This window comes from Crocodylus porosus, unplaced genomic scaffold, assembly GCF_001723895.1.
Source record: "Crocodylus porosus isolate Cpor-Errol unplaced genomic scaffold, CroPor_comp1, whole genome shotgun sequence".
In the NCBI taxonomy this organism is placed as follows: domain Eukaryota; kingdom Metazoa; phylum Chordata; order Crocodylia; family Crocodylidae; genus Crocodylus; species Crocodylus porosus.
The window spans coordinates 14,116,394-14,138,449 of NW_017728948.1; the positions used below are offsets into that span (position 1 = coordinate 14,116,394).

The window sequence follows — 22,056 nt, forward strand, 5'->3', positions numbered from 1 at the left end:
GGGGAAGATCTTAGAAAAGTTTATTAAAGAGGCCATCCTTAATGGACTGGCTGACGCCAACACCCTAAGGGATAGCCAGCATGGGTTTGTTGTGGGTAGGTCTTACTTGACCAATCTCATTTCCTTCTACGACTGGGTGACCTATCACCTAGACAAGAGAGAAGAGATTGATGTCATATATCTTGACTTCAAAAAAGCCTTCGATCTGGTATCCCATGATCACCTCGTGGCAAAACTGGCCAGTTGTGGCCTTGGATCCACCATTGGTTCCACTGGCTGGGAAACTGGCTCCGTGGTCGGACCCAGAGGGTAGTAATTGATGGCAGTCACTCATCGTGGTGCCCTGAGACCAGTGGGGTCCCCCAAGGCTCTGTCCTTGGACCCATATTGTTCAACATCCTCATTAATGATGTGAACATCGGAGTCAGGAGCGGACTGGCCAAGTTCACTGATGACACCAAACTTAGGGGCAAAGCATCCACGCCAGAAGACAGGCAGGTGATCCAGGCTGACCTGGGCAGGCTCAGCAAATGGCCGGATGAGAACCTGATGGCATTTAACACTGAAAAATCCAAGGTTCTCCACCTTGGGAAGAAAAACCTGCAGCATCCTTAGAGGCTGGGCAGTGCTACACTGGCTAGCACTATGGAAGAAAGAGACTTGAGGGTCATCAGTGACCACAAGATGAACATGAGCCTCCAATGCGATGCTGCGGCTACTAAAGTGACCAAAACTCTGGCTTGCATCCATAGATGCGTCTCAAGCAAATCCCGGGAAGTCATTCTCTCCTTGTACTTGGCCTTGGTGAGGCCTCAGCTAGAGTACTGTGTCCAGTTTTGGGCTCAACAATTCAAAAAGGATGTGGAGAAGCTTGAGAGTCCAGAGGAGAGCCACGCGCATGATCAGAGGTCCGGAAAACAGACCTTACCATGACAGGCTGAGAGCCATGGGGCTCTTTAGCCTGGAAAAATGCAGGCTCAGGGGTGATCTGATGGCCACCTACAAGTTTATCAGGGTGACCACCAGGATCTGGGGGAATGTTTGTTCACCAGAGCGCCCCAAGGGATGACAAGGTTGAACGGTAATAAACTACTGGGAGACCATTTCAGGCTGGACATAAGGAAGAATTTCTTTACTGTCCGAGCCCCCAAGGTCTGGAACAGCCTGCCATCGGAGGTGGTTCAAGCACCTACACTGAACACCTTCAAGAGCAAATTGGATGCTTATCTTGCTGGGATCCTATGACCTCAGCTGACTTCCTGTCCTTTGGGCAGGAGGCTGGACTCGATGATCTTCCGAGGTCCCTTCCACCCCTAAAGTCTATGAAATCTATGACAACCTCAGAGCCAATAACAAGCTAAAACATAGCGCTAGTATAATTAACGCTTATATACAGAAGATGTATTTTCAGCTGTTTTTCTGAAAGACGGTTATTGGTTACACAAAGCATAACTTACCACACTTTCTGGTAGTGTCTGAAGTGTTGTTTTGAGCTGATCAGCTGGTGAAAGGGTATCCGGAAGGTACATAGCTCTGGATAAAATAAGCAATGATGTAGGGATTTCCTGATTCAGGTGCAGATCTAGCCACTGTAAATTCAAAAGATAAGCAGTAATGCTACATTTGTGTCACTGAAAACCCCACAACAAATAGAAGCTTCCTTTTTAATTTACAGATGGAGCATATAATACATGTATATGTGCGCATAACACAAAAAGCCTGACATACAAACACAACTGAGATCCTTAGCCAAAAGGCACTGTTAATGCAAAGAATCAGTGACACATATCCCAAGCTGCAGAACGTAACCTTGAGAAAAATGCTTTGCCCTAAACCTCTATGCAATTCCCTTAGAAAAGGTCTCTACCCAGCTCTTTTAGAAAAAAGTGATACCATTACATAAGATGCCACTAAGATTAACCTCACAGAACAGAATTAAAAGGTAACTTTCTAGCCCTTTGGGGGGAAAAGGGGGGAGCGCAACTGAAAAATATGCACTTGTTTCAGTCCACATGCATTTTTGGCTCAGTCAGCCTGTTCTTCAGGGTAGCATGAAAAATTAATGTATCATACAAAACAAATACTTAACAAGAGCAGTAGGCAAAGATTAGAGGTGCACTGATACATCAGTCCATATTGTATTGGCGCCAATAAAAGGAAAATTGACATTATCAGCAATCAGCTTTTTTTGGCCGATGTGGATGTGGCTGATAATGTCACCAGTAAATCCTTCGTGTACATGCAGCCACACCCTGCACATGGCCAAGAATACAGCCAGCAACTTGGAGAGCAGCATCCAGCTGGTAAGTCTGTCAGGGGGAAGAGAAGGAGCAAGGGGGGGAGGGAGGGGGGACAGATCAAGGCCCCCGTGGTGAAGGAAGTAATGGGGCAGGGGCAGGTGCTGCCCAGCTAAGGCGGGGCTTTGGATGGAGCTGCAGATGGCTTGTCTGGACAGCACAGGGGAGAGAGCGGAGGTGGCTTCCACCTCTGCACACACCCCCAAGAGAGGCATGGGGGCATGTGCGCCCTTAGATCTTTGTGTGGGGCGAGGGCAGGCTGCCCACTGGGGGCTCAGGGCCAGGGGCTGTGATGGCCTCTTCCTGGGTGGGGGGAGGGGGAGGTGGGAGCTGGGCCAGGTCTGAGCTCAGGGTGGGTGATGGCAGCGCTGGAAGGGGGCTACAGGGAATTTTAGGGTGGGTGGAGCCCCCCCCCTTGTAATCCCCGCCATCTCCCAGCACCTCCCACCCCGAGTAAAGCCCCAGCTCAGCTCCCCCGCTGGGAAGAAGCCGCAGCAGGCAGCCCATCCTCGCCCCCCACACAAATCCAGGGGGCATACACCCCCAGAGTGCATGCATTGGCAGGAGCCGCCCCTCAGATAAGGCACCTGTGGTTCCGTCCCATGGCCTGCCCTGGCTGCGCAGTGCCTGCCCCACTCCCTCCCTCACCATGGGGGCCTCAATCACCATCTCCACTCCTCCCCCCCACAAACTTATTGACCAGATGCTGCTCTCCAAGCTGCATATAGACTATCGGATCAATATCAGCCAATCTGGCTGGTTAGTAATCAGCCATCAGTATTGGCCAAAAAATAGTTATCAGTACACCCCTAGCAAAGATTTAAACCCAGCTGAAAGACATTCCCACTTTTCCTAATGGTTCAGAACTAAACAACTGCCATTCAGTACAAAGCAGCACTATGAAACAATATTCACCAACTTTAGGAATAAATCAGGAAATTGAGGCTGCGTAGTAAGCTTAACAGGCACTCAAATGTGCAACTACTGATTTTAGAAGCAGCCAAGCTCATAGGCAATGCAGGCCCTGCAAATATTCTTGTTTCTAAAAAGATTAAGAACACTGCTAAGAAACTTATTCTAGATGTATCTGATGTCTAGTTCAAAGCAGCAAGTACTTCTGCAAGTGACCATAAAGATTCAAGTCCATTTGTGGCTGGCATCATATAAATGCTCTCCCCTCCCTTCCATAAAATCCCTACATCAGCTATATGAGCAAAGAACTAGAGTGGACAAAACAAAGGCTGGAGCAAAAAGAGGCACAGAGGTGAAATGACTAGCTTAAGGTAACAGTGAAAGTCAGTACCAGAGCCCAGATCTCCTGACTCCCAGTCTAGCAGCCTTTCTTAGATCATGCAGGTCACATACCTGTTTAAGCTGTTCCCTTAGACGGTCTTCTGTTACACCAAGAGCTCTCATACCTCTTGCTCGACATGCTGCCTGCAGTTCTTTAACAGTCAGGATATCAACTCCTTCCTCAGCTATAAGCTACACAAGTCAAACAAACAAGCATTCATGTGTAGCAAACAAATTAAGAGTTAACAGAACACAAGATACTGTAGTATATGGCCATAATATTTAGATTTTTTAAAGGTGACCACTAGAGGCTGCTGTGATAAAACTCTTGGTGCTTGAAACAAGAGTTGGTCAATATCTTGCAGCTTTCAAGAATGACCATAACGTTCCAAACTGCGCAATCAAATTTTCATAAATATAATATTTCAGATATGTGATCTGAGAAAGTTTAGACTTTTATTTTCATCCTCATTCTAAGTGAATGCATTGCATTGTTTTTAATAGGAGGGGCAGCGTTTATTCCCCCAAATTTAAAGTGTACTTTTAAGCCTTGAGACTTCTTGCTGAATTACTGTAATTTTTTATTTTAATCTACAATATAAGTAGATGGTCATAAAGAAAGCATTGGCATATTACAGTAGTGATAGTGCTAAGCATTTTTCACACCAGGTTTAACATGACTTACTTTGTCATCAGCTTTTATGGTTCTCAACTTCATCGTCAACTGGAAGCGCAGAAAATTATTTGTCCCAATTGACTGAAGTTCCAAGAGTTTACAGAGAGCGACCAGCTGAGGCCTAGTAAGATTGTCCAGCGTTAGCTCATCTTCAAACAGTTTAGAGAACCGTAAGATCTCCTCATTACTAGGTCTTTCACCAGTCTCTCGAATCTGCAAGAGAAACAAAACAATTTTCTCAAAACAAGTTTCATGGTTAGATGTCTATTTTTAACAATACGTAGTTAAGAGCTCCACAGTAAAATATTTCATGGCATTTCTGATAATACACAATGAGATCTGAGTCAGAAGAAAGTCAAAGTTCAAAACATTCTGAATACCAAGGAAGAGTTTTGTCTTTCCTAACAAATACCTGGTTTCCAGCAAAAGAAGCCTATATTTTGCAATGGGAGTGGACTGGTATTAATATGGCAGAAGCAACACTGGATTAAGTCTTTACTTGTTTCAGTGTAACCTGCGAACCTCAATGGTGACCTAAATCAGATCTTGCAAGCTAGGCAGTATCATGTTTGACCTTAAGCAGGAGTACTCAAAGAAAACACGTATTTTGCAGGAAGCAGCAATGAAAACTGTTCTTGTTTTATTGACTAAATACAAATCAAAGAGAAAAATTAATGATCACTAGAGTGCTCAAGACAATAAAATCAAAGTAAAAAATTGTGACCGTTAGGATGCTTCGCATTTTTACAACGAATATGTTGTCATCCTTGGGGCCCTCATCAAATGCCAAATTTGGCTGATTACCTTTCCCTGGGGTAGGCAAAATACAGCCCATGGGCCAGATCCAGCCCACCAAGGGATTTTATCCAGCTTGTGGCAGGTCCCAAGGCCTTGCCCAGCCCAGGCACAACCCACCACGCCATGATCCCAGCCCCAATCCCTTCTTGTCCTGCTCCCAGACACTGCTCCCCCCTGCCTGTGGCCCTATGCTATCCACCCAGCTGAAGGCACCCTGCCCGTGGGAGTCACAGGCAGTCTCCATGGAGACCCCACCCATCCGCTCCATCCAGCGTCCCCTGGTGGGTGGGTGCAGGGTGGGCAGGCCTAGGGCCTAATAGCCCTCTCCCTCTGCAACAGCTCACCCAAATTCCTGAAGTGGCCCTCCAGCCAAGATAACTGCCCACCCCTAACCTACCCAAAATCTCCACACAGTTGCCACTGAATGTGGTATTATAGTTCACTTCCTGTGCTTTTCCATTTTATAATAGATGCAATATGCTATAATACATACAGTTGCTACTATGTGTACATACTGTTGCCACATTCAAACGTACATGTGGCTACACTTAAATTGAAATAATTCCCATGTATGAAGAGGAGCTTAGGAAAACACTTGGAATCCTTTTGAATTAAAAGACACTATGAGATTATAAAAAGTTTAACTTCATATTTAAAACATCCAGCTGGCAGTTCCCAATAAATCAGTTCAGATTTCATCTGGACAAGTTATTCAGGGAACACTTTAGTAGTAGAAATTTAGTATAAATTAGTATAACTGGCACTACTGTATTTTGTTGCAGAGTCAGTCAGTTGCAAATCTGGAATTTTATACACCCTGCTGCCACTTGAGACCAAGGGTTTTCTCCTTCCCCAATCATACAATCATTTATTAAAAAAAAAAACCACACACACAAATTTGGAAGGTAAGATTAAAGAAAACCACTCTACACAATGGGACTTAGTACTCAGTTTAGAAGATCCCATTAAGCATCTCTGTGATGCTTAGCTTCAGTTCTCAAACTGTGGATTTGTGTCTCCAGAGGTAACATCCTTGCTAACAGCAGTATATGGAGATGAACAATAACAGACCTGATCCATCAGTCCTATTGTCCTACCACCCATCAGTCCTATTGTGTCTCTGCAAATTTGTATACACACAGTCAAACCCTTACCTTTCTCTAAAAGTGCAGTTTCAAAAAGTTAAACGAATAAAGGATGTCAAACAACAATAATGCACTTTTTGTAGAAAACAACAATTAAATCATTTTAAATCATGTTTAAAGGAAATCCGCCCTGCTAAACAGTGATTTGAATCATGATTTACACCAAATCCACCCTGCAAAGAAAGTTGTCAGCAGCCCCTTGATACAAGTCCTCCAGTAAACAGTAAACATTGGCAAATCCATAGTTGTGAGCGCACACCCACACACAGAAAGTGATAGCAAAGGCAGGATTTATCTTGCCCATTCATGATGGTTAAATGGGTGCCTTTTCCTGCTGAATATGCAAGTCTACTTAATCAATTTCTACAGAAGTCAACCAACTCTGAGTTTTAAAATTAGCTATTCAAATGTAAAGTAATATTTCCTCTTCCCCCTCCCCACAGTGTGTAGATAGAAAGCTCAAGTACTCTGTTTCTTATTCTTTTAACAGCCAAGAGGCAGCAAATTTAATTTAAACAAGAGTTTCACAGCTGCTTTTTAGACCAGCAGAGACTACAATGAAATCCCAAAGTCACACATTTCTCGCTGCTTAAGAAAATTATGGCCAGCAAGAAAAGATGCTGGAATTATTTGGAAACTGGAATTATTCAGAGAGAATAGACTTTCCTTGCTCCCTTTCTTCCTTCCTACCGCCCATCCCAGCCTATAACAGTTCTTCTTTCCCTCTGCCAGAGCTTTCTATCAGACTCCTCTGTGTAGCAGATAGAAGCTCACAACTGAAGTCAAAGGAAAGAGAGCACTCCATCTCCCTCCTGCAGCTAGAGGAACTACAAGTCAAAATGTGCATTTACTTCCCAGAGGCTACAAAACATGGAGCGTGCCTTAATTTTCCAGCATTCATACAATGAGTAAATACCTCTCTAGCCCCTAGTGTTACAAGGATTAGCTTTAAGGTGTAAATGACTGTGTAAAATGCTAACATGTGGTACTGGTTAGACTGATAACTGGTGATGTCACTATTCAAGATACTTACCTGGGTCCATTAACAGAATATGCGAGCAGTTTCCAAAACTGTAGTGCGCTTAGCCTCGTAAAATCCCTGAGAGGTGGAAAGCAAAATTTTTCCATGGGGAACTGAGCCAGAGAGAGGCTTAGGCACATACACCCAAAAGGAACTTGAACATCTACTCCCCACAGTATAATCCACAGCTCCAAGATGAATGTTTACACGCCCTACACAAAGCAGAGGATATCTGCAGTATTGCCAACCACACCCTATCGAAAATCATGAGACAAACTCTTAAAAAAAAAATCAAAAGATTTGAAATCTAAATCATGAGATGCTATTGTTAAAATGGGGGGGCTGTGGGTGTGTGTGGGGGGAGGGGGGTTCCCACATGCCCTGGTAGGATGAGGGGCAATGTGTCAGGAATGAGGGGAACCCACAAGCCAAGGGGGGTGGGGAGGGGCTATAGCTTGGGAGCAAGGGGCAGGCACAGAGACAGGTGGCAACAGAGCCGCAGGTGGCTTACTTAGGGGTGTGGTGGAGGGGTGTGTGGCTCCCTGCTGTTGCATGTACCCATGGGGGAGGTATGAGGGGCATGTGCCCCCCAGATTTGTGCCCAAGGTGGAGACAGGCTGCCTGCTGTGGGCTGGGGCTCTGCCGTGACACCGCCAGGTAGGCAGGGGACACGCGGCGCAGCCAGTGCACAGCTTCTAGGGCAAAGCCAGGAGACCATGCAGCCCTAGCCCGCAGCCCACCTCTACCCTGGGCACAAATACAGGAGGCACGCCCCACCGTGGCTTCCCCCAGGGGTGCATGCAGTGGCAGGGAGCCACCCACCCCTCCCCCACACCTCTGGATGAGCAGCATGATCCGCCCCAGGATCCCATTCATTCCAGCCCCACTCCCTCCCTCACTGTGGGGGCCTTGATCTGCAACCTCCCGCCCATTCCCTCTGCCCCCACGCCTTCCCCTGCACAGATTTGCTAGCATGGAGCTCTCTACATGCACCAGAAGAAAAAATCCCAAGATTTGATCTCTCTATCCAGAGATCATAAGTTAGAGTTAATTTGACTTAGAAATCAGAAGTCTCACAGTTGTTTTGCAGGAGTTGGCACTACTGTACCCGGTGCCTCAGTATGGAAATCCTAGAAGCCAGTATATCAAGCAGGATGTTGCTACGCTAAGTAACAGGAAACTGAGCGTAGGCACAGATCTGAAGCTTGCTCCCTCTCCAAGATTAGACACTTCGCTCGGGGATTCTCAACCCTCAATGTTGATAATCCATTATAGACTCTAAGATGAATATGGGCTGCCAACGTGGGGACACAGTCAGGAAGGCTAACTGCAACATGTCATGCATCCACAGCTGCATCACAAGCAAGTCCAAGGAGGTGATCCTCCCCCTCAATGCAACATTGGTCAGGCCATAGTTGGAATACTACTTCATAGTCAGAGCAGCTAGGATCTGGAACCAACTTCGCTCCTACCCTGAGGGTCTTCAAAAGGAGACTAGACAGCCACCTTACCGGGCTTGTTTGACTCCAGCATTCTTTCCTGCCCATGGCAGGGGGTTGGACTTGATGATCTGCCCAGGTCCCTTCTGACCCTACCAACTATGAAACTATGTTCTCCTCAAAATGGGTGCCTAAGCTTTCTCTCAAAACACAGCTGGAGCCAGCAGGGCAGATAATGAGCAATTCCCCCCTTTCTCCTATATCTCATTGTCAGTTATCACTCAGGCTGCAGAAAACTCAGTTTATAATTCCTTTCTTGATCTGAAGGGGTCCCAACCCACATCTCCCACTCACAAGAGTGCCCTAACCACCAGGCTATAGGTCACTCTAGAGCCAGGGGACTCGCAACCCTCCTGCCAAAGCTGTGTGTAGAATATAAAAGATTTACTGGGACAGAGAGAAGCACAAAGACAGAGCATAACTCTTCAGGCACATGGGCTCTCATCTGGCAGGAAGTGGCCTGGATTCCCCTGGTGCTGGGAAGGGCTTTCATGTATATCAGGGGTGGGCAACATGCAGCCCATGGGCCATGTATGGCCCATCAGGCCATTCTATCTGGCCCACAGGGCCTCTAAAAAATTTAGAAAATTAATATACATCTGCCCCGGCTGCCCGTCATGCAGCCTTCAATGGCATGCTGAAATTCAGTAAGTGGCCCTCTGCCTAAAATAACTGCCCACCCCTGATGTATATCTTCCAATAACAAAGAAGCTGGATGAACAGAGCAGCATATGGGAACTCCCCTGCTGGGTAGCCCTAACCACTAGACTACAGTCCCCAACGCACTCCTCCTCCCCACCCCATTCCATTATGAACCGAAACAGCTTCAACATGAGGAGCCAATAGCTCCCCCTCCCCCCAGAACAGCCCATAACTTAGTGGTGAGGAGTGGAGATGTGGGTTTCAAACCTCTCAGGCAAAGGAAGAATTTAACCCACATTTCTCACATGCATGGGTATTGCCTTAACCACTGGATGAAGAGGCATCACCACAACTGTCATTTCCTCCTCCAATGGCCATATTTTGCAGGACAGGCATGGTGACTATTACATTTTGTGAGGAGTCTATTAGGCACACGTTCTGGATTAGCCTGTTAGGTAACACAGATAAAGGAACACCTTGTATGGAGCATCGCAGGACTTGGATTAAGCGAGGTGCCTGGAATTGTGGTAATGCCAGAGCATGGGTGGCTGCGTGCATGCTCCAACATTGCTAGGTGGTTGTGGACATGCTCAGAAGCCCTTAGGAACTCTGAGCACTATCACAATAGAAATAAATGTGCACTGCATAGATCATTTATCCTGTACAGCCAGCACAGGACAAGTCCATTTACTCAGAGTATGCTAAGGTCATATCTACATTTAAATCTCTGATTAGTGTAGCAATATTAATTAGAGTTTGCCTTTTTTTTTTTTAAATGTATACTTTTCTACACTGGGAAAAGCTCTAGACCATACCTTTCTGCATTACTATTCTTTTGTCGTAATAGATGCATCATGTAAAGAAGAACTCTTTTGCTGATATAAGGTAAGTAACACTAATAAGTTTTGTCAGCATAGCTATACTAACTGCAGACTAGACTTGGCAAAAGCAACCACCCCAAACTTTAGTAAGCTTATCTGCCTAAAACTAACTTCTCGGAAGTTGACTAAAAAAGAATTTACATTTCTCTTCTCAGCTTTCCTATCTGAAGTCCCAATGTCCAGAGAAACATGAAAACAGTTATGCATTCAGATGCCAGTCATACAATGCCTCTGATATCAGAATCTGTTTATTAGAAAGTAAAGGTACCCCATTTACAGGCCAGTGAGGTTCACTGGGGCAGTGGAGGCAGACTCCACTGTTTCTTAATCTCAACACAAGCAGGTGATGTGGTCAGCACTACACATTAGCTGCCTTTACCCCAGGTAGTTCCTGGGCCGTGCTGGAAAAGAAAACAATAAGTGAAAACCCACCATCCCCACCTAGGATCAAACCCAAGCCCTTCCAGTCTGTGCCCAGTCACCCTACCAGCTGAGCTAAGCATTTCCATCTACTTACTAACCACAAAAAAAAAAGAATGACTTGGAGAAGAGCCATGTTATTTTTAAGAACTAAGATTAATTAAAATGCATGGGATAAAGTGAAGTGTCATCCAGAATACTAAAGATAGGGATAATGGGATTTTAGGAAGCTGAAGTATAAATTGGACAAGGGGGGAAAAAGGAGGGAAGGGGAATAAAGTAATAATTATGCTAAAAAGATGTGAAGTCTAACATAATCAATAAAGAAAACCTGACTGTGATAGGTAGCAGTCAGTACTACACCACGAGTTAACCATCTTATTTGCCACTTACATTGCTAATTAGTAAATTTAAAATATCAAACTATTTACTTTTCAGAAAAACAGAGAGCAAGTTATTCTACCTTTTGAAAGAAGGCAGAAAAATCCTTAGTGACATTCCCTTTGGCTGCCTTGTTCTTCAAAGCCATCTCTTCAATGGTGTCCTGAAGAAATTTAGCCAATTCAAGTTTTACTCTCAGTTCTTTCTTCAATCTCTCCTCCTGTAAAATACAAGCACATTTCCTTAAAATAGCCCATCCAGAAGTATGGTCACCAAGGTTCCCTTCTCCCTCTCTACCCATTCAGAAGGGCATTTCATAGGCTTCTCTAGACCAGAGTATCTTAGCTGTACTTTCACCAAAATATCAGATAGATAAGTACCACCTATAAAGTACTTGGGAGCAACTGACTGGGCAAAAATTGTTGTGATACTAGCTGTGGTGGTATTACTTGATTCCAAGTTACTGGCAACTCAAACAAATGAGACTCAAAGGAGACTCAATCAATATTATAATGAGAAACACAAGATTTTGTCCTTCCCTGAACTCATACACAAGATAGAGGCATTCCTCCACACCCCCTGGACACCTGAAAGGTAGCCCTCAATTGTGAATTTCCATAATATCTAGATTGGATTTTCCTGCAAACTTAACCTAAAGTCTGAATTTTCTAGCTTCTAATGAATAATTAAAGAAATCTGTAACAAGAATTTTTACCCTAAAATTACTGATATTTATTCTCAAGATTTAAAGAACTTGCCTCAGAATATTCTATTATCAATTCACATGACAATATAAAAGCTTTGTAAGTGCTAGCATAGTTAAGACAGCCAATTTCTCTAATCATTGGCTCACAGGCAGTGATGTGGTTAGTATCACATCCATCTGCCTTTCCCAGACGGCCAGGAACCCCTCTACAACCAAGGTAGCCTGAATCAAAAGTTGAAAGACTGGAGATATTCTCACTCTACGTTGCTTAACACAGACATACAAATAGGATTCTAGCTGGCAGGATGCTAAAACATTTTCCCTGCTTAGCATAAGCTAGTAGAAGTGTTTAAGAAAAAGAAGTTATCATTTCATAACCTGAAAGTGCTAGCACTCTGTGATCAAGAGCCATAACATGACAGTTGCTTATAAAGGTTTCTTTGAGTTATTTTGGCTGAAAAACTAAACAGGACACACACTTCATCCAAAGAACAGGTTAAAAACTCAAATTTCTTTAAAGTATTTGATAGGCTTTCCAATCCATACCACATTGCAATTTACCTTCTTAGACTTTGTCTCAAAAGTTGAAGGAAGCATATTAGGAAACAGCTTAAGGGCTACCGGAAGCAGAAACTCCATAAATGGAACAACAAGAAAGACTAAGAAAGGGACCAGGCGAAAGAGGTCAGCACATATCCGAAGGAACTGGAAGAAAAAGGTTATGCATTAAGAGAGAACAAGAATGTACATATGAGTCATTTTTCTTAATATTTAAACTAGCAAATGCATTTATTTTGAAAAAGGAAGTTTAAAACAACAGAAATGGCAGGAGAGGATGGAGTTCAAGCTATTTTCGTAAGTGTTTTCCTTTTTAACTACTGTACACTACAGTTTAGTGCCAATGTTTCACCACTTTTTAACTACAGAGAAGCACAGAATAAGAACAGAGTAAGCCTCACTGCATGCCAGTGGGACTGGGAAACAAGCATCTCATTTAATATCCTTTAAGGCAGTGGTTCTCAACCTTTTTTTGGGCAAGGACCCAATTTTAAACATCAATGGCCAACCCCAACCCAGTACCTCCCACTCCCGACCCACTGCCCCTGCCCTCCAGTGTGTGGGGCAGAGGTGGGTGTATGGGACATGGGGGGGGGGGGGGACGGACCTAAGCAGCCCCTTACAGGCTGGAACTCTGCCAGGCTACAAGGGCAAAGTCACTGCTTCCCACATTTTTCTCCTTTAAAATAGAATCCATTTTTAAAGTTTGTTTGCAACCCTTTCATATATTTCTTGCGACTCACTTTGGCGTCACAACCCACTGGTTGAGAAACACTGCCTTAAGGCACCTGAAAACAGGAGGTGGCCACTGCTGGTCCTCAAATCTGTGCAACTTCTCTTTGTATTCATTTCTGCTTCTACTCCACCACTTCATCAATGCATAAGCTACTAAAATGGAGTAATCAAGATTAAATAAAGGGTTCCTCCTCACAAACTCACTACATTTAAAAGTATATTACAACTGTTAATGAGCCCAACTTTTGGGGGAGTGGCAGCCTAAATGGAGAAGTAAACAGTAATCCTCTGAAGCACGCAGATGCATTACTGACAATCTTGAATTACTTTAAATATGCTCATAACCGTTTACACTTACAAGCCATTATGGGAGTATACAGTATACATAAATCTATCTGTACCAGCAAGAAGCCTATTAACATGATTTATAATCAAGGAGTGGAGCTTTTTTGAGGAGGGGGGAACCTTTGGCTGTTTTATCAAGTAAATATCCAGGTGCTCAGCAATGGCATTGATAAATCAACAGTTATAGACTGAAAGCCAGTTCTATCCTAGTTTTTGCTGGTATAGCTCTGTCTGTCAGGGCTGTGATCCGACTGATTGAACTGTACCAGCAAAAGCCACTGGGGTAAATGCAGTTTTACTAGGAAAAAATGAGTTTTTGACTGTTCACCTCAAGGAGCTGGAATAAGCTATATACACATTAGAATTGCTTTTCGAGTACAGTATACTGATAAAACTACCAGTAAAGCACTTTGAGTAGAAATCCGGCTGAAACATCAACCAAAAGGATCACCAAGGAGCAGCGTGTGCTCAGCAATGCTGAAAGTTCAGCCATTTTTGTTATCGCATTTACACAAATAGAACACAACCCTGTTTATAAGACAACCTCCCAAAAATTAGATTTGATATATGGAAAATGTATAAATTTGATACAATTTTCAGGGTACAGAATCTAAATACTGGAGGTTTGCCTTGAATTTGTCACCCTCCCATTGCTACAGCAGGAAAAAAAATCTGGGGGATCAGGTAGCCCCTTTGCTGTTCGTATCTCCCCAACTTCCCACCGCCCCCTCCTCCTGCCACAGCCCATTCCCCCTTTCCTTAATGTCAGACCCTGCTCTCCCTGAGTACATAGAAATGAGGAGCAAATCTGAAACAGTACCCTTAAAATTGGACGCGGCTGCAGCATTTTGTATATAGTACCCATACACTTAATGCATCTAGAATTGCTAAGTTACTTTTTTTTTTTTGAAACTGCTGTAAGTTTTAGCGCAGGTACTCCATAAACACACATCTGAGCAGCACTTCAGCACCTACTTACATGTAGTACAAACTATGCAGGATATTAACCCAAAGCCAAAGAGTCATGATTTATCATGCAGTTCACTAGACTCACACACATGCACGTGGCCAGGAATGCAGCCAGGCAGCATGGAGAGCAACCACCTGTTGGTAAGTCTGTGGAAGGGATGACGTGTGGGAGAGGGAAGCGGTATGGAGGGGGGCAGATCAGGGCTCCCACAGTGACAGAGGGAGTGGGGCAGGGGCTGGGGGCACTGCCCATCCCAGGCAATGAATGGGACCCCAGGCCAGAGTGGAAAGCAGGATGGAGCCATGGGCAACTTGTCCAGAGGGTGTGGGTGGTGGGGAACACAGTAGGGAGGGAGGTGGCTCTCCACCACTACATGCACCCCAAGGGGAGGCACTGCCCCCCCACCCCAGATTTGTATGAGGGGTGGAAGTGAGCTGCCCACTGTGGGTTTGGGACTCTCCACCTTGCTCCCTTTGTCCTGGGAGCCATGCACTGGCCATGTCCCCTATCCATTTGGGAGCAGTGGCACCAGCAAGTTGTGACTCCTGCTGCCAGGTAGGCAGGGCACACATGGCTAGCGCACAGCTCCTGGGACACAGGCAGCAAGACAGAGAGCCCCAAGCCCACAGCAAACAGCCTGCATCCATCCTCACCCGAGCTGGCTCCACTCCTAAGTGTCCCTGTGCTTAAAAGTGGTGGTGGCAGCACTTAACTACAGCTCATTTGATGAGCTTTAATTCAACTGCACCCCAGCATTTTTAAGCTCAGTCCCAGGCCCCGCCCCCATGTCCCATTCACCACACTGGCTAGACAGCACCCCCAGCCCCACTCTCTCGCTTTGGGGGCCTCTATCTGCCACCCCCATGCCCCTTCCCCTCCACAGATTTATCTGCAGGGAACTGCTCTCCACGCCGCCTGGCTCTGCTCCTGTAAATCAGTTATTGGGTTGGTATTGGCCAAGAAAATCTTTACCCCTATAGGATTTGAAGCTGACCCCACATCTCATCACTGCTCAGTATGCGTTGTGTACTCCAGATCCCTCCCCTCCACAACAAAAGATCCATGTGCTAATTAGCTCCCACTCGTGACTGGAAACATGTGTTCTTGTCACGAGTCCTGGGATGCTTCAAAAATGTATATGGAGATGAGACACAGGGCATTCTGGCCTGCCTTCATCTCATGGAGGGCAGGGCCACAATAACCCTATGCACCAGGATAAGAGATAGGACAACAGAGGGATTCTGAGTGAACTGTCTGAAGCTCCATTTGGTGATGCTTGCCAGATATACATGTTTACCAAATATAACATTGGTGAGGAAACAGGAATCATTGGAAATGTGAAAGAAAGGCACAGATCAGCTATAAGAGTGAAGAAGTAGTAAAAAGGTATGCAATGTACTGGCTCACCATGATCTGAAAAAAAGAGTTAGCAGTGAGGGAGACTGTGCTTAATGGGCACTGCCACATATCTTACTCAGATGGGCTGCACTAACTTATCCTTGTAGGTACCCATCAGCATGCTTGCCTAATATGGACCATGTGTTTTATAATCAGGCTTAGTGTTGGCTGCATTTAATCAACTACTGTATTAAATTGTTTTGGTATAGGGGGAAAGGAAAAAAAGTAGAGGAACTTTGACATTCAGATACATGGCATAAGACAACGAAAAAGGCTTTTTTATCATATGAGCAAGAAAGTTTGTACTGCTGTGAAGGGGTCAAGGCCCCAGGGGGCCAGGTCCGGACGGGGAACGCCGGAGTTCCGCCCGACTTCTGGGTGCCGACCCGAAGTATGGCCGAGGGCGGGTGTTTTCCCGGAACTCGGACTAGGCCGGACCGGGACCGGTCCGGAAGAATAAAAAGAGCCCACCTACCCCAAGCAGAGGAGGACTGAGGCTCCAGCCGGAGCCTGCACCGGGAGCCACGCGGCAGGAGCCGGGAGCCGCGGAGCCGGGAGCCACGTGGCCGGGAGCCACGCGGCAGGAGCCGGCGGCGGCCGAGCGGGGAGCTGTGGAGCCCAGAACCACACCGCAGGAGCCAGCGGAGCCGGGAGCAGTGGAGCCAGAGGCAGCGGCGACTCAAGACAACGCACCGGTAACAAGGGGGCCGGTGGCAGCCGCGCCGGAGGGGACCGGAATGGGAGGTCCTGACGGAGGGACCCTTCTCCAGCGGCTGCGGGCAGTGTGGCTGCTGAAGAAGACCCGCGGGCAGGGAGGTAAGCCTCGCACCCCCCCCGGTCTCAAGAGACAGTCAATAGGGGTACGGATACCCCAGACCCGTCGGAGCTAGCGGCACCTGGCCGGGGCCAGGTACCGTAAGGACTCCTAAAGGGGTCCTGCAGTGCGAGGGCGGTACCCCACTGCAGGACTGGTCCACGGACAAGGGAGCCCTCCTGACGGAGGCTAAACCCAGAGGACCGGGCGAGGGTGTAGGGGAGGAGGAGCCCTCAGGACCCCTGGACTTTGGAGACGAGGTACCACATCCGGACCGCCAGCTTCCCCGCACGGGTGAACCCCCATATTACATCAAGTCATGGCAGGCGAGACCGGCGGAAGCGGGAACGGACAGCCGCGTACCCCCCCTCCTCTCCAGGGGCCGTTACGGGGATACGGGGACTCACGTCAAGTGACACACCCCATCCCCTCACAACTGCTTAATTTCATTTTTATGCCAATCAGAATATACCGCATAAAACACAAAGGGGTATTTAGGGTGAAATTCAAACCTCTGACAAGTCTAAGTGAAATGGCTTATCTGAAACCAACAAGACATTAGAGAATTACACATTCTCAAAGTGCTAGGCAACAGGACATAAAAAGCCCATACAACCACTCTGTAGCTTGAATTGATAATTCATCAATTGCTACAGCTCCCTTTCCACCCTGGGTCCACAGATCTATGCCCTTAATACATGCTGCTTTCAGTCTCAGTGCCTATGGCCTAACCTATCCTCCCTGCTGGAGGCAGCTCCATAGAAATTGGTTTCATGATACCCATCAAAACACCCTATGCAATTTCTCACTTTTTGGCTCAGCTCTGCAATGCAGCAGAAACTGTGCTAATTCCACTATGGTCTGATACCTTTAGGGCAAGATCCCTACTAGCCAATTATAAATCCAACATTTTGACAGGATTTTGTTTTGATGGAAGCAATGGTTCAACTATTATAGTCATGTTACTATACCTCAGTGTGGTTAGGTTACTTGGAAGTCTGCTCATAATTACTTCCAGAGAGGAAAGAAAGGGAAGGCAGAAATATAACTCATTTGCCAGTTTGTGTGAAAATAAGATTTTAATCAAGGCCATTAACTCATTTAAGTTTTCATTTGCAGAAGCGTGTATTTTTTTCTTTAAAAAAACAGAAAACAAACAAGAATTGCTTTAATAAAACTTTGCATCTTCAGTTAGTGACATTTCATATCCATTTGAATTATACTGCATTTTAAAGACTGCGTTTTAATTGGCAGGCTTACGGTGTGTAGACAGACAGCAGCGTAAGAACCACGGGTCAGTCAAACCCTTCAGTAGGGTTAGTAAACTCAGCAAAAAGGTCAGCATTTTACTGACGTGCTACAGTGATCCAACACATGCATTTCTAACTGATAAACCCTTGCTGTCTCTAGTTGTACACAGAAAAAGAAGCTATACTAATATTTTTTCAAAGGGCAATAAGTGGCTTGATTGACAAAAGAACTACTACCTCGTGGATTCACTCCAGATGCAATATGCTGCACACTTCTGTAAATAAAAAGCTCATTTTAGGCAAGGACTTTGAAATAGGAACTATACACATTGAACAAAACCTTAAAATCAGGAAGAAAAAGGAAAGTACCAGATGACCAATACATTGCAGGAAGGACAATTCTAGCACGAAGGAACAGTAGCTGATGAGTCAGATCTTGTTAATAAAATAGAATAACCCTACAAGCTATCTAAAAACAGGACCCAGACTTTCTGCAGCAACACTTCTACATCACTCATCCTTCTATTACTATTTGTGCAACTTAACATGACACGAGCACTAGGACTCTAAGACAGCTGGCTTCTATTTTTGTCTTGTCCTAAGACACATCCCTTAATTTTTCTCACTCTCTTTCCGTACCTGTGAAATAAGGGCAATGATGATAGCCAATGCAATGAACAGTCTCTAACAGAAAGGATACCACATCTGCACAACCAAATTACATACACGTGTACACACACTGGAGGATTTAAGTCTTGCAAAAATGAACAACACAGACTTAAATTATTTACTGTTTATTATTTTGTACATACTTTTTAAGCACTGCAAATACTGAAGCTGCATGCTAAAATCAGGTTATTTTCATATTTTGCACAGAATTATCATATGTGAACATATGATCATGATATCAGGGACAGTTTAGTCCGGTGGTACTTAGTTTCAGCTCCACAAGCCAGATGAATGGTGTGGGGCTGGTCCGCCAAGCTGGGATTGGGCTCTAGGGGCTCTGCACCAAGATTGGGGCTCATGTTGCACCCAGTCTAGCATGCAGGACTACGCCCACAGGACCCCCCACATATCCATGGGGAGCCCTTGGGGCCAGATGACCCAGCACTGGGAGCAAGATCTGTCCCGTGGGCTAGAGACTGAGCACCCCTGATCTAGTCAGTCTATACCCAGAATATTGGCAGCTCTCTCATTTCTTGCTACCAGCATAATTTCCACACACCCCACCAAGTTTCCTTTTCCTTTCCTCTTCTTTTTCTGAAAAAAGACTTCACCATGAACTAAATTGCTATAAAAATATGTGTTCCACTTGCAGATTCTGCTGATGTGGACTATTTAAACACATTTCTCTGAAAAAGGTAGAATTAGGACAATTTGACTATATCACACTCTGTGCGTCCATATTTGCTCAGCTGGTTTCTTTTAATTATGACAGTTTTAGAACAGTTGTTTTTATTACTACTAAAGCTCTGCATATATAATAATTATCACCCTATTTTTTCAGAAGATTTTAACGTAGTGATTAAAAAGGTGTCTATTACTCTCTCAATAAGCATGCTTCTTTTAAAAATTTGAAAGCAGCGTCAAAAAAATTTTTTTTTTTTTTTTAAAAGTGCATCTACTGGTACTCTAACTTTAAGGGAACTCTAATTTCACACTCAAGCATATTACACTCCCTCACTCTTCATTAATCATATACAATTCTTATGAAGAAGATGTATAACAACTACAATTTTTATAAAAATATTCAAAAAAATTATTCTTAGATTTATTTAGCTTTCCAGACTGGCGCAGGCAATTATTTTGGCTGGAGGGCTGCTTAACAAGTTTTGATGAGCTGTCAAGGGATGCACGGTCGCTATACTGATCACCATGACTGGAAGTCCCACCCCCTAACTCCTAACCTTGACCTTTGCCACTGGAAGTCCCTTCCCTTGCCTCCTCTCCCCACGCAATACTCCTTTTGGGAGGGCGGCTGCCATCTTAGAACTCGAAAAAAAACCAAATCATACACTAAAAGATATGATTTGGCCCACAAGCCATATTTTGCCCGCCTCTCTTCTAGACTACACTTGTGTATCTGGGTTTTTTATAATGCAATACTCAGATTGCAGAGATAAGAACAACGGAGTATCACATGAGTCAGTCAGCAGCTTTTTCTCCTTATAAGCAGGGCAGAGGTGCTTTCCTTATACTGTTCTCAGGAAAGCAAGAAAATGGAAACCAGAAGGAAGTGATTATATGCACACAGAGGAGGATGGGGGAAGAGAAGAAGGAAAAAGCAAACTGTGTTTGCCACCACCTTTTCTTTTGGCAGAACATGGTGCCCTCCCCCATTGGCAGCCAAAATGCATAAATTTAACTTTATGCAACTATTTAGTTCAATAAAAATCAAGCCCATAATCACTGACTGCATGCCATGTTTGCATAAAATATAATCCACAAAGAAGAATGTCCTGTTATTTTTGTCTAAGTGACAGACACCTGGACCATTACTAGGGAACAAGATTTTATAATAGATGTCATGGTGTCAGCCCTGACATCTTAATTGCCCAAACACTCAATATGATTCTAGCATTTCCAAAAAAAATACAAATACATTTGTTCTTGATTAATCAAGATACTACCCCCACCTACACGAATGGTCAATGTACAATGTGTAGCTCCAGAATTTCATTTAAATAGTTTCTAACTCAGTTATGTGCATTTAATACAGCTTTTCTCATTGACTTGTCTCCTTCCTACATCCAACCCCAGCTGCTGAGGTGATGCTGCATTTCCACTTTCATATAGAAACTTTCCATTTATATCCTGCTATATTTAACAGCAAACAGCTTACATGAAATCTTGAAGGTTGAAAAATAGCTAATATAATTAGAAATCCTACTGCTTGATATCAAAGCAATTTTTAAACTAATATTAAAATACCTTGACATTTTTCAACAAAAAAACTAGTCATCTACAATCAAATCTATTTTCTTTCCAGTTTTAATGTTTGTAACAAGTAAATAATTTTTGCTATTTTAAAGCATCCAAACAATCAGCTAAAAATTTCTGCTAGTGTTTAACATTAAACTGGATGCTCTGCTTTAGAGAGCCAAATCTTATTGGGCAAAAAAAAAATCACTGCACTTCAGAAGTGATGTTTCATGGTACATTTTGAACTAAAGACATATTTCAAGTTCTTTGGCATTTAGGGGCCTAATTCTGAATGGCACAAAGTGCCCTCAGAGTTGTGCCCTTTATTCCTTAAGAAAAGTTGCGTGCAGTTGATCAGTATAAAAAAAGTCAGCATAGAAAGGAACACTGTTGTAAGCTGAAAGAGCACACACCGACTTGCCAAATGCAGAAAATGAGTTAATGTAGCTTCAAGCATTAGACCTACCCTCTGGCCAGGGGACAGCCCCTTCTTGCCTACAACTGTCTATCATTCGCTTTATTTTAAAACATGCTTGGTGCACCCATTTCATAGGAGAGATTTTCACAAACTGATTACATAGGAGATAAAGTGACTGTACACGAGTAGTATGGCCAAGACACAGGGTAGTGACAGGTACTATCCAATTCCTGGACCTGTCAATGGATCTGACACTACTTGGCTTTTGAGGACCATTAGGTGTTGTTCTGAAGGTGGTGTCCAAAATATCACGTGGAAGATTCTTCTTCTCTAATCTTTTCCAATTGTAGTAGTGTTCGATGTTTTTCATACTAAGAGTGAGTAAAGCCAAACTGAAATAAGCCGAAAAAGGCTTAAAAGGGTAACTTGAAGACCTAAAGCCAATGTAATAAAAATAAGCCTTTGGTACAGGGTTTGCATATATGGAGACCTAAATCTCAAGACTCCTCTTATTATCTACCTATAATTCACAAAAGCACCAATGCCCTCACTAAATATAGTATCTTCTCACGTATCACCACCCCGCTTAAAATATTTTTGGAAGGCAGAATGTAGGAGAAAAAGATGTTTCCAGAAATATGGCAGACTGTAACAGAGTACTGTAAATCCTCCTGGAAACACAGGGGGTCCAGAAGACGTAGCATTCCAGGAGACAGTCTAGTCTGGCTGTGGTAGCAGGAGCTTCCTAGTGTGACAGGACAGCAACAAAACCAGGCCAAACTCTTGCAGTAATAAGTCTCTTACTTCTTTACTGCAAGAAGTTCTTTATATAACTTCCTGTAAATAATAAAATCATGTTTCCACACTATAAGTTTCATCGAGGT

At 44.4% G+C, this 22,056-nt stretch overlaps 1 protein-coding gene and 1 long non-coding RNA gene across 3 annotated transcripts in view; one reads left to right on the forward strand and one right to left on the reverse strand.

Moving 5' to 3' along the window:
• Positions 1-649, forward strand: part of LOC109322077 — a 10,180-nt gene extending 9,531 nt beyond the window's left edge. The window contains exon 3 of the long non-coding RNA XR_002104304.1: positions 616-649. This is a non-coding gene — a long non-coding RNA (uncharacterized LOC109322077). The remainder of the gene's footprint in view (positions 1-615) is intronic.
• Positions 1-22,056, reverse strand: part of LETM1 (leucine zipper and EF-hand containing transmembrane protein 1) — a 59,342-nt gene that overhangs the window by 19,552 nt on the left and 17,734 nt on the right. For both annotated transcript variants that reach the window (XM_019552919.1, XM_019552917.1), the window contains exons 4-8: positions 12,321-12,464; positions 11,136-11,273; positions 4,276-4,479; positions 3,663-3,782; positions 1,458-1,589 (exon numbers count right to left, since the gene is read on the reverse strand). In XM_019552919.1, coding sequence (XP_019408464.1) covers positions 1,458-1,589; positions 3,663-3,782; positions 4,276-4,479; positions 11,136-11,273; positions 12,321-12,464 — 738 coding nt within the window. The remainder of the gene's footprint in view (positions 1-1,457; positions 1,590-3,662; positions 3,783-4,275; positions 4,480-11,135; positions 11,274-12,320; positions 12,465-22,056) is intronic.